The 13,076-nt window shown below is 36.6% G+C and overlaps 1 protein-coding gene and 1 long non-coding RNA gene across 14 annotated transcripts in view; one reads left to right on the plus strand and one right to left on the minus strand.

The window, feature by feature from the left end:
* LOC147875023 (uncharacterized) overlaps positions 1-3,604 on the plus strand; it is a 30,063-nt gene extending 26,459 nt beyond the window's left edge. Inside the window, exons 2-3 of the long non-coding RNA XR_015537479.1 lie at positions 2,031-2,201; positions 2,401-3,604. This is a non-coding gene — a long non-coding RNA (uncharacterized LOC147875023). The remainder of the gene's footprint in view (positions 1-2,030; positions 2,202-2,400) is intronic.
* The window catches only part of hppy (MAP4K3-like protein hppy), a 58,346-nt gene that overhangs the window by 24,264 nt on the left and 21,006 nt on the right, over positions 1-13,076 (minus strand). For 6 of the 13 annotated variants that reach the window (XM_087357360.1, XM_087357354.1, XM_087357339.1 and 3 more), the window contains exons 12-13: positions 11,617-11,766; positions 3,277-3,315 (exon numbers count right to left, since the gene is read on the minus strand). The exons of 3 other annotated variants lie outside the window; for them this stretch is intronic. In XM_087357360.1, coding sequence (XP_087213486.1) covers positions 3,277-3,315; positions 11,617-11,766 — 189 coding nt within the window. The remainder of the gene's footprint in view (positions 1-3,276; positions 3,316-11,616; positions 11,767-13,076) is intronic. 4 more of the 13 variants (XM_022061900.2, XM_022061896.2, XM_087357351.1 and 1 more) reach the window with 3 other exon arrangements.

Genomic DNA, 13,076 nt, shown 5'->3' on the forward strand with positions numbered 1-13,076 from the left:
CATAGTGTTCGTTTGATTCTGTGAGCAGTCAATAAAAATATAATTACATATTAGAGACAATCCGAGATCGCAGATAATCCATGCCATGTATAAGTGGGCCCCAGATAATCAGTGTTCTATTGCACTTTGAAAGCAGACCTCTAAAACATTTCAGAGAATTAAATATTTTGTTAGCTGGTTACAAAAAAAAAAAAACCCACAGGACATGGCATGTAGAAGTAGGGCTTCATGAAAATTTTGCTAGGCTTTCTCTCAACAGATTGTAGGACAAGTTTAAATAATTTAAAGAGAGTCTAATTAGTTTCCCCGCAGATAGCAAAACAAATGCAGAACATGGCGTGTTGAATTTCAGAAATAGATTTGTTTTGACATGCTTGAACAATAAGTATACATTCTATTTAAATGTGAAGTGCATCATATTTTATAGCAAATGGTAAGTGTGAGTAAAAAGATTTTTGTTATAATCATTTTAATGAAGAAAGACATTCACATGTTGGAAAAAGTTCAAGACCCATTCAACTGTGGATGATAAATTTAATAAGTACTGTGAAACAAATTGGTAAAGTTTATACCAAATACAGAATCAAATTCTATTAAATGAGAACACGGGAGTTTTCCTCCGGGGTTTCCCCGGTTTCTCCGTGGCATCCCAAGAATTACTCCACTTTCATCATAATTTCGCATTTCATACAACAGTACGCTCAGTGCCTTACAACAAAACATTGTCTTATGAATTGTACGATTTAATAGACAGACTAATGAATTAATGTTTTTGCCACTGATGACGACCTCTTGAGGTCGAAACGCATTTGGCACTAAGTGTTTTTCAAAGTGTAAACAAATATATAGTTACACCTGGAGCATGCAGTGCTCATGCAGCACACATCAAAATGCAAAATTAATGTTAATAGAAAGCAAAGTGTAGGAACTTACAGCTGTGTCCAGTACTGGGATAACTTCCTACAAAGACCATCATATCCTATCGTATGTAATTCTGAAGTACCAGAATGGCACTTGAGTTACTGTGAATACTGTCCCAGCGGGGGAGAGAGAGAAACAAAAACTTGCAGATTTGCTTGAATGAAATGCAATTGACGAAGTAACATATAACAATGGTTAACAATATACAGATCAACATTAGATACTATTATTCATTGAACAAAAGAATTTTTGGCCATTTTCTTTGAAGAATCATAGGTTCTGCCATGCAATTCACTCATTAATCGCAACACAACAGTGAACTTTCCAAAACTAACTCAAGTTAGCCCTTAACACAAATAAACATATTCCTGCAATGTTACTGAAAATATTCTTTTATTCAGCCAGATGAAGTCAGCCATTTCACTGAAATAATTCCCAAGCCACAATTCACCAATTTGTGATTTTTTTCAACAAGCCAAGCTAGTTACGAGGTAATTTCACAGAAAATGTGTCTCATGACACAGCAGCTACACATTCTTATCAGTAGCACCTAATAAAAGTTATCAAATCAAACCAAACTGTACGTTACTTCCCCTACAGACAGATCTGATGCTTAGTATAAAAACAGAAAGAATTTCATCAGCCCAATTCCGTGAGTTTCGTGTCACTGTTTAATGGTACGTTTATGCAATATTCAACAGGAAAGGCCCATGTGATAGTACAGCCGAAACAGTTAACAGGGAGTCGCACATGCTAGCTTACTGTGACCACACAATCTTCATTCAAATCATAACTCCACTCCTGTTACATAACTGGTGGATAAAAAACATTTGAGTACATAACATCTCTGCAGTACAAATGAGGAAAAGAACAGCTTCTACTAGTGATTCAGCAATTAGAATGAAAAGGCTTCATGCACTTGTCTCAGACAATCCAAACATATATAATTCAAAGTCTGATACAGGGAAGATAATATAATCTTAGTATACAATTTTATGGATTACGAGAACATTACAGAATTTTTCGAATGTGACTATGACTGCAAATGAAGGGATGGGCGTGTGTTAAGGACAGAAGAATAAATAAATAATATTCCTACATTATAATAGGCCATCACCACCAAACATGAACCCTACAAGACTAGACACACTGCAAGTTCATAGGCAAGATGCATTGATGAAAGTTGAGTTGTGCACGGCTACAGGAAGAATTTAAAGTCTCGGAGCTGAAGAGAATCACAAAATCAACGAGGGACACGCTTCATTTCATAAATAGATAAGGTTAGTGTCACAATACTAAATTACATACACATTTTTATAACATGCCAGTTACAATAAATGACCAAAGTTATGTATAAAACCAAATTCTACAATTGTTATTAGGTCTTCACCTTGAAATTTCACATTCAGAATCAATGTAAAACTCTGAACGGTGAAAGTTATCCAAAATTTTGGCAAACAATGCGATTGCTATTTTCAGGATATGTTGGTTGGGTGGTCTGTGAGAGCCTAAGAAGGGGAAGACAGTAGGCGATGAGTGGAATGTGATGGATCTGATTGGTACAGCAGAACAGTGAGCTATCAAAATGGCAATGAGGATGTGACTGAGGAAAATGTATTTTAAGGGGCACATGTGTGAGGAGCTAAGGTGACCAAAGAAGTTTCAGCAAATACAGAAATTGAGACATGTAGAGATCACAAGTAATAAGATTCCAGTAGCTGGGTTAATTAGATGGTCTTGTCATAAAAACTTTTTCTACAAACTCACATAGCAAAGTGAAGGAATAAATGTTTTTGTTTTTTTGAAAATACAACATGCAACTTGTTGGCTCTTAACAATGCACACAAGACAGGGATTTGATGACGAGCGCAAGAAGAACATGTTCATAAAACAGTAAGTAAACATGATAGAACAACATGAAATTGAAACTCTCATTCCTTCACTGATATCACAAAAATGGAAAATACAATGAGAATATTCTAAAGAAACTTCCAGAGTACACAATTCAAAGAATTAATATCACATTCTTTTCGAAATGTATTTAAACACATTTAACTTTCAGTTCAGTGCATAATTTTTACTTTAGAAAGATGTGAATTCTTATTTCAACTGTCGAAGTTTGTATGTTGTTTCCGATATCATGAATGACTTAAATTAAAGTTACATATTACATGATAACTGACACTGAAAACTCTTCTCACATTCTGAAGCAATTACAACATGCACTCTCTTCATACATGAGTAGCGCGCATGCACGCGCACAAACGCACAGGATGATGTTCATCTTAATTCTGAACTATTCCAATATATTTACAGTAGCAAGAGGAATAAGTTTTAAAAAATCTATTACAGTACCTGAGTATAAGTTCTTCATCAATGTACTGCAAAAGACTCCTGTTGGTAAAAAGAAAAGAAAAAAAGAAATTCTAAGCACAGAATTAACAGAGAATTTACAAGAACTTTCCAGAAACTAAGTATAGAACATGTATCTGTAAGCAAACACTGAAAATTTAAAAGCAATTTACCAAGGTATTTATTTAGATAATTTAAAGTAATGATTCATGTATATTCTAGCATAAATATCTGTCAAGGCTTGTGAATTATGTCACATAAATGCTTCATAAGTGGCAAACGCTTAGTACTTCACATAATACCAAATAAAGTTAACACACCGAAATGTCAGTTCTCGAGAATAAACCACAAGGCATGATAATAAGTTCTTCGTGTTGTGTAACGATGAAACATGACCACCTTCCTCGCTGGCAGCTAATAAGGTTGATCAGTCTTCTGAATATTTCAAATTACAACAAAGTTTACAAGTCTACGGTCATGTTTCTGCCTAAAGAATTATTACCCAACAAACAACTTAAATGACATGGCTCGTAATTGTGAAAACTTCCCTGTTTAGCAGTTCTCACAAAAAACAAACAAAATCCATGTGTGTAGCCATACTGGAATTTAATGGCAACAATATTCTTTTGAAACGCAGGTACAACGGCTATTTCATGGAGGCCTTCGCGACAGGCAACATTAATTTTCTTGTCTGTACATTTTTGGGGTTTGAAATTCAATGCGTGACTTCGGCTTTCAGGGGACAGCCGCGTCGGATATATGACATGCGTAGCTCTCACATGAAATTTGGTGTTCAAAACTGTAACATCGCTTAAATCCACTGTTAAATAATAAAACTGTTCCAAGTGCGGAACATCAGATCAATGTTCTTACACTAGCAAATATCATATACAGAGCGCGCCAAAAAATACCCGGAATAGTTAAGAGATCATAACTCCACGAATAATCAACGAATTGAAACCAAACTTTTTTATTTAACAAAAACAAATGGTTACAAACCATGTTCAAAATGACCACCCTTAAATTTAATAGAAGCATCAAAACGTTTCATGAAATTATCGACGAAGGTTATTTCATTCCAGGGTTTGTGCAGAGCTCGTTCCAGCTGATCCACGTAGCGCATCTTGAAGAGGAGATTTTGCTCCAGAATTGACCAAACTCCGAAGTCCATAGCGTTCAGATCAGGCGAGTCCAAAATCTGCGGAAACAGCTCTTTGCAGAGTCTGACTAAAGATTTCGCTGCATGTGCAGGAGCCCAGTCCTGTTGAAGGACCCAGTGTTTGTTTCCGAAACGCCTGCGTGCCCACGGCTCCAATTCATCTCTTAAGACTCGTTGTTGGTAGACGCCGCGGTCCGGAGGAGCTGATGCCGGCCCAGACCATCACAGAAACCTCGAAAGACGTTTCGGCGAGTTGCCTGAGCCTAGTGGCGCCAACTGACGATGGAGCGGCTGGATGGCGAAGTTTCTTGGCGTTTTTGAGTCCGTGAGGCGATGACCACTTCCGAGTTTGTAAGAACGGAGTTTCAGCTTCTCTTTTGTGATTCTTCGAACTGATTGTTCGCTGATACCGGGTATTTTTTGTCATCTTTCGCTGTGACTGTACCGGATATTCCTCTTTGCAACTGCGGAAGATTTTCGTCCTCGTCCTTCCACATCCTCATTTTCCCAGGCTCCTTGAAACGTTTTATCGCATCGTAGACGGTTTAAAGTTACCTTTTGACCATCTTCGATATTGTTTTTGCCTTAAAACCTTTTTTAAACAAATTTATAGCTGTTTTGAGGCCTTCTTTTGCCGTATGAAAAGTCTAAATCAAATGAAAATGTTATTATGTTTGGTATTAGTAAGTGCAAAACAGAATAAAATTAAAACATCTGTTTCCCGCAGTAAACATAAAAACGACGCTAATTTGAAATTACGGGTATTTTTGGCGCACCCTGTATTCACAAAAGTTCACACTCAAGGACTATTGACGCCTATGTTCGTTACTGATAACTATAAAACATTAATAATACGCATAATTTTCACTAGTACAGAATTCAGCTACATAAAACAGTGTCGCAGTTTTGCAATAGCTGTTGACTGTTGACATGTGACTAAAATTTGATGCAGAATTTGCAGGAATGTTTATGATTTACCCCTTCGTAAATCAAAAGCCAGATGTAGAATGCACAAAGTCAACTAACTGCTGGTTTACATCCCACAAATATAAACTGTGCGGCGGTACATTATTCAAGTACACGTTTCAAAATTTCTGTCAGCAACTCATACAGAGCAATCAGAAATAACACAGAGAGCACACGCAGTCCAGCAACGTTTGAGCGAAAAATCGTATTTGTTTCTCGAAAAATGCCAATTACTTACACAAAATGTACATTATCCCTTGAGAGGGCTACTTTCAAGACCTGGCACCTTCAAAGTCCTTGAGCTTCAACCACAGATCTCATCCAATGACTCGAGTAGAGACCAAACACAAGTCGAGACAAAGTATCTTAAGATGGCCGTCTTCTCGGCTGTTGCGCTGTGAAACCTCAAATCCCACGCAGTATCTTCTTCCCAAGAGTCCAAAGAGCATCCGTATTTCTTGGAGGAAGTTCGGGCCAGAGGTCTTCACCCCCACTTCACGTATTCTCGACGGGGTACATATCAGGTGATCGTGGTGGTCTGACATCAGACTGTGTGATAGGCATTCTTGAATGGAATGATCGTGCTGGGAGTGGATTACTCCATTAGAATACAGCAGTCTCACAGATAACGCCATTACATTCTTCAAGACGAGCTTATATTGAAGCTGTGTACTCTATATGATGGAATATTCCAGCGCTTTCATGAGACGTACGTGCTTTTTGCAAATAAAACTGTTTGTCTGCAGCCAGATTTCTATACATAACCTTTAAATCAGAAAACCAATGGACAAATAATAGAATTATCTGCTTCTCGCATTTACAGCCTTGCCAATGCAACAGAAATAATTCGCTGATAATGTGAATAATAATAGTGACAACTTTTCACTCATTAATAAACAATTACACGTTCTGTTTTAAATATCACAATCTACATATTTTCCAGTTGCTCAAGTTGATAAACTTCACTAAATTTTTATAGACATGCAGGTGAAGATTGAGTAGCTTTTTGCAGCATTTATCCGACTATAAATGGAAAATTATAGAAGGCATTTGCTGAAAATTTAAAAAAGAATATCCCTCATACAGGTGTCCAGAAATTCACGCCAAAGATTCCAAAGATTTGACTGGAAATAATGGAATTCCTGCTGGAAGCCTTATTAACCTTGGAGGCAGCTACGACACAACCGCGGCACCAGGACAATAATTTGAAAATGCATATTTTCAAATCAGGCACCCCATAAACATCTGTTGCTTCCAAAGACAACATGGAAGAAATACAATATACACGCACATACACATTTCATGTATCCAAAAGTTAGTCAGAATGACAACAGGACACAGAATAAGTCACAAGACTCAAAACACACAAACATAATTCAAAATATCATAAAGATTTCACATCAGGCCTTATGTTACTAATGTCTGTCAATGGTGTAAGGGCACAAAACACACACCGCAGCTTTGACAAGGGGACCCAGTAGACAAATGCTCCGATTCAGCTCAGGTTCTGCAGAATGGCGGCGGACACTCCTCTGACAACCTGGCCAAAATATTAGGCGTCAACACTCAACTGTTTCCTTGCAATGCACAATTTTAATTTCAACTTCTTCCACTTTTGCTTTGTAAGTGTCATAGACATAAGCACTCTTAACCCTGGCCACCCGCAGCACAGGAAAACGTGGTACCAACTGAATTATTGTGGGTAATGTACTTGCCGTCCTGTTACGAGACAAACTAACAGTGAAGTCGAAAACAAAATTGTGTATTACAGAGAAACGGTGGAGAGTCGACACCTAATATTTTGGCCATGAATTCAGAGGGTCCATTATCCACTGCAGAACCAAAGCCAAATCAGAGAATTTCAATCAACCAGGTGCCCTTATAAATGTAAAGGGAAATGTCCAAGTTGCAAAGTGCACCAATTCACATGACGGTGATGACGTGCGTGGGGAAAATCTTTATGGCATGTTAGGAGAGGCCGAGCTGTTCCAAGCAACAAACAGAACTTCATCAAAAATATTATTTTTGTGTAATTACAGCTGTAGACTTTTGACACAGTCATCTTGTAATTCATGTATTTCACAATGCCTGCTATTCGCTGTAATGTACAGAAGTCATATATTGCAAGACCAAGGAAGGAATGTGTAATGTTCACAAATCTATTAAATTACATGCAAATAATTTAGGTACTTAACATAAATATTTTCCCCTGCACTTCAGCACCATTTCAGAGATACTCTACTAAGCAGACCGAATATTCCATTATTTCAGTTCATACCAAGCTCATGCAAAAAGAGAGAGAGATTCAAGCTACAAACGCATCTCAGTTACAAATAAAACAATTCTTGGCGCCATATACTTAAAAAATATACGTATATTAGTGTTCATGTAAACAATACACTGACTTGCATAACTTTGGCCTTTGAGTGTGAGGTGCATGAAATGTTGAGTATTAACCAACATTTTGGCAAACAATTCAGTTGCCATCTTCAGGATAAACGTGTAGCTAAGTTCTGGAAGCCAGGCCAGGTTTTCGGAACTCGTCCCACAACACTTCCATCCAAAAGAAGGCAAATGCCATATTTGCTAAAATTCTGCATGGCTCACACCCAAACGCCAAAGTTATACGCTGAACTCCAGCCTTGAAAGTCGAAGGACGAGAGGCACATTGGCTTGCATCGCATTCATACATCACATAACATGGTTTCATAGATACTCACAATGAAGCACACTAAATTAATCATTACCATTTTACTTTGGTAGGGAGAAGCAGATATTTGTTATTTAATGACACAAATAAAATTATATGCTCACAACACCCACAATAATGAAACTACAATTTAAAACATTTGTACTGTTAGAAACATCTTCTTATCAGTGAAGTATGACGACACCACAAATCTATACCCCAGCTCAAAATAACTTCATCGTCTCCATAAAGAATCTCCCCTTAAACACAAGTCACCACATAAACTCGTATTATCTTGACAATGCCATTAGAATGAGAAATTGCAGAAAAGAAAATGCATGTGATACACAAAAATTGTATAAAATCACTGATATGGTGTAACCGCAGTTGGATGCCGTAGTTTTGTTAACGGTTTACATTATTCCTAAAATCCATTTCTAGGGGAAACACCTAAATAACTCACAATTCATACATGCAGGGACATGACACAGCTGAAGTTTTGTTCTTGGAATACATGTGCCTATTATGTATGTAAGAATTAATTTACCCATAAATCATGTAGTCTAAACTCAAATAATAATTTTCAAGTTAAGACATTATGTTTTAGTATTGCTTAAAGGCACTTAAATTTAAAATTTAATTTTTAATGGCTTAGGCTTACTTTAGACAAGAACACCAAAAATCAAAACCTTTTAAACATATATATATATAACAGCTGTGACAGACTGAATTCTGCTGTTATCTGCCAGTCTGTTTTCACAAGTGTGTGTTCATTGTTAAGTGTCGCACAGTGGTGTGAAAGCGTCTTGAAAACATGCGCCCATTTTGGTACAGTGTGATAAAATAGAGTTTCTTGCAGTCCTTTGTAACGACGACATAAATTCTGCGCTCACACAACACGGATTTTCAAAAAGAAAAGTTGCGTGAATTTACTGAACATGTTTTTACAGAAATTTCACAACGTAAAGAATGCCCGACACCACTAAATGACGCTTAACACAGAATTCACACTTGCAGGAACAGAGTTGCCAGGAATTTCTCAACAGCCCATGCACATTATACTGAATGCTCTTTTCACAAATACCAACCTTATGAAATAATAAATAAAAATTTCTTTTTAAAAGTAAACTGCAGTCAGACATTAAAGAAGTACAATTTCCAACAATTATCCATCATTATAAACGCTAATTTTTAAAGAAAGCGACAAAAGATTTTATATTTTCGTGGCAATGTGAACAAGATGATCTGGGTAGTTGTGTCATGTAGCATTTTGGCCAAGTGCCCTAACATTTCAGAGGAACACTGGCATACAAGTACAAGGTGCAACAACTCAGAAGATCTATCAAATATCAAAACATATTATTAAACCTTGCCTGAGCCAAACACAACGTAAATTATAACAAATGATTAGCACATTCCTTTCATATTGTTATCATTTTTGTACTGCTATTAGACTGTAGGCACCAGCTTGCTCTGGGGGACTGCTTATGCACTACTAGTGGTTTATCATACGTACACCCCTCCTCCACAAAACATCTCTCTATAGTTTACTGCTGAAAGGACACTATATATAACCTTTTATGCATATGTAACGTATTAAATGACTGTAATACAAAATCTGTTCATTACTTTACATAAATGTTAGCAAACTGTTTGAAATTCAAGTTTCATTATTATGGCTATGAGAATATTACCCGTCTACTAATTTAACATTGTGCATAGCGATATTTTGCATAAAAAAGGGTTTGCAGGAAAAATCAAACTACATGCACCCACATATGTGTTATCTCAAACCACACATTGTTAACCATAATTCCACAGGTTCACCATTGGAAAGACCACAGAAACTTTTGCTTCACATGGCAAAGTGGACTTACACTGCCTACATCACACAACATCAAATACAGACACAAAAGAATACATCGCTCACGCTTGTTACTATAAGAACGCCAACACAAAAGACTGATTAAATTCAATATCATTTCTGCTTTGCATTCAGAACCTGTAACTAGAGCCTGGCCCACACAAGATTACCTAATATGAAGTTTCATTAAGGATACTGAAAATAATGCAGCTCAATTAATGAAAAATTAGTGACTACTTGAAAGTTCAAATAAAATGGATGCCACAGCTGAAATACATGTAGAATATTGTATGTGTTCCCTGCACAAAATGCACACAATAAACTCACTACTCATTACCGATTAACAAATGAGATTAAACCCTTAAATTACGAAGCAATTTGGTACTGAGGAGCCTACAATATAAGTTACTGGGCAAACGTGACTTTGTGCCTTACTACCTCACTCTGCCCCTACCATTCGCAAATCGGGTTACCAAACAATGTCAGATTTTTTTATCTCTACTGAATACATGAAAAATGCCAAGTCTCACTACACCACAGTTTAATCAACATTCATATAATGAACTCAAATATCTTATACAAGAGGATCACCACCTAAGACATGTAACATCCTAGTGTCACCTCAGCTATTTATAAAATCTGTATCTCACCACGAAATAGTCTTTGGAATTACGAGGCCGGGAAAATACGTATCCATGTCCCTAATTTTAATACTGACATAAATAAATATACCAACAATGCAGAAGACACCATTATTTACTGAAGTTATGGTACACCACCAATCCCACGTCATTCTTACAATAACCTCTGTACACAACACCCTGTCTTACGTCTCCTTTATGTGGACAGGGTCTAAGCCAAACTGTGACTTGCACTGCAAAATGTTACCGAGACAGAATCAACAGTTTGAGTTATAATGTCAGGCAGACTTAACACATGGCGATTTTGTAAAGCTTACAACCTTATATGGAATTAGCTCTATAAACAATGAGCAACTTGTTTATACTTAACAAGTCTACAATATCACAAAGGAGGAAGGCAGCAAGTTTCTCCAAAATGCTGGTAATTATGATTTTGACATGGCATGACAGCCAGCAGAATCTACAGTGAAATAAATACGACTACCTGAATCTTCACAGAAATTAGATTTGCGCAGTAAATTCAAGTAAGTAAATAATTAAGAACCTTTCACATTACTTCCGTAATTTCACGTCAATCGCCAAAAAAACACCGTACAAACAAAAAGACTGAAGCTGCTACCCATCAAGAGGGGAAAAAGTTCTCCTTCCAATCCACCAACAAATTTAGACCTTCATACATTCAAATCCCATCAGCACAAAGCTGTTAACAGGAGTTCAAAAGCGTTTACACAAACCAGGATATACGAGCCTTGCCTCGCGGACAATGGCTTTGCACGCACTGCATCAAAGCTTTTATAAATGATGATGTACATAAGATAAGATGAAATGAGTTCATGTTTACAGTACATACAGTCTAACATGCAGTCAATGCAAAACCACTTTATTTACATTATTCAAATATAAACCACCAAACCCTCCCCTGCTACTGTAATACTAAATATTAATTGGTAAATACTATGTTAGGGTAAACACTAACTGATGCAGGAAGGCCAAACCAGACACACCAAAGGTGATTCCCGCCTACCTGAGAGACATTCTAAAGATGGCTGTCCCAGTAAGACGAGGTTTGCAGGAATGCATCAAGTCTCCCTGACATTCCGTCTCACAATTTAAGTGGTTAGCACAGTGTTCGGAAGAGCTGGGCCTTCTGAATACAACAATATCGAGAACAACACTACAGTGAAATGTTACGACCTCTAGCACCCTGACTACAAACACAAACCTCTATATAATGCAACCTCCTTCTGCATCAAACACTGTTGAAGAAGAACAGACAATAATAATAATACAGTTAAGTGTTCCTGTTCTTTTTGTGACAAATAATACAATGCTTCACACATAAGTAGTAAGATATGATAACCTATGACAAACAGCCCATCACAGAATACATTCCTCACAGGTATTAATAAAACACAAACAGCATGTTTCTTGAAAATGTTGGTATCTACTCGTACATGAGTCTACACCGCATCACAACCAAGAACAACTTTGTCCTCATAATGAATATCAAGTTTGTAAAAGCTACAATGTTTTGTGTAGCTGACACACTTTTCTATCTAAAGAGATCACTTTCATTGGTAAATTAACCTCCAACATTGCAAGTAATAAAAAATAATAGCAGTAATCATTAAAAATATACATCTTACTTCTTGTACTTATCAACACCGTTACAGAAAACTCGTCTACACTACAAAGGTACCAAAGAAATACAATGTACCCAAAGATAATGTTAAATAAATTTATATTGAAGTCACTGAATACCAAACAATCCACATAAAGAAAAATGCATTACAAGAAAGACCAAAGAAGAAACTCTATAATTGTTATCTGAAAAACTTTACCAGCTGCAAACAGTACAAAAGTATGTTAAGATTATAAAGGTAATTATGCACAAATATAAAAGTTCCGAAGCAAGACCCAGCTACTGGAAATATAACAAGTCAAAATATCTGTGATAACTTTCTTCATTAAAATGAGCCTTTATCAAAGTAAGCGTTACCAGTATTAGTGCAACGTACATTTTCTGCAAGATAGGTGTTCCTGTACATAACTTATGCCAGTCTACAATACAGGGTGACTCTTGAGTACACACAATAAATGTTAGGATCATGTTCTACGTCTAACACCAAGCCAACAAGTTAGTTCTTAAACATATGGTCACAAATGCTTTGTTAGTGAAAATGAAAAGCATTTGGAAATCAAATCAGACAAGTAACATTATTTTATGAGAAAATGTACATATTAGACTTCAACATAACAGCATCTTAATGTAAAAAAATGTTTACAGAAGTTGCTTAAAATCTTCTGCATTAGTTTGAATGCATAAATGAACCCTGTAATGTCAAGAATCCCTAGTACGCCAAAACATTCCAGGCATGTGATCTATTGTCAGTGCAGTCGCTTGAATCAAATGCCAAAACTCATCTCAGATGTTGACTCCCTTTTATTAAATTTAGCATTTGCATCCTGTTTTGTATTTTGGAT

The sequence above is a fragment of the Zootermopsis nevadensis genome, unplaced genomic scaffold, assembly GCF_977971745.1.
Source record: "Zootermopsis nevadensis isolate Lab colony 2312 unplaced genomic scaffold, Znev_1.0 Znev_ptg000002l, whole genome shotgun sequence".
Lineage (NCBI taxonomy): Eukaryota > Metazoa > Arthropoda > Insecta > Blattodea > Termopsidae > Zootermopsis > Zootermopsis nevadensis.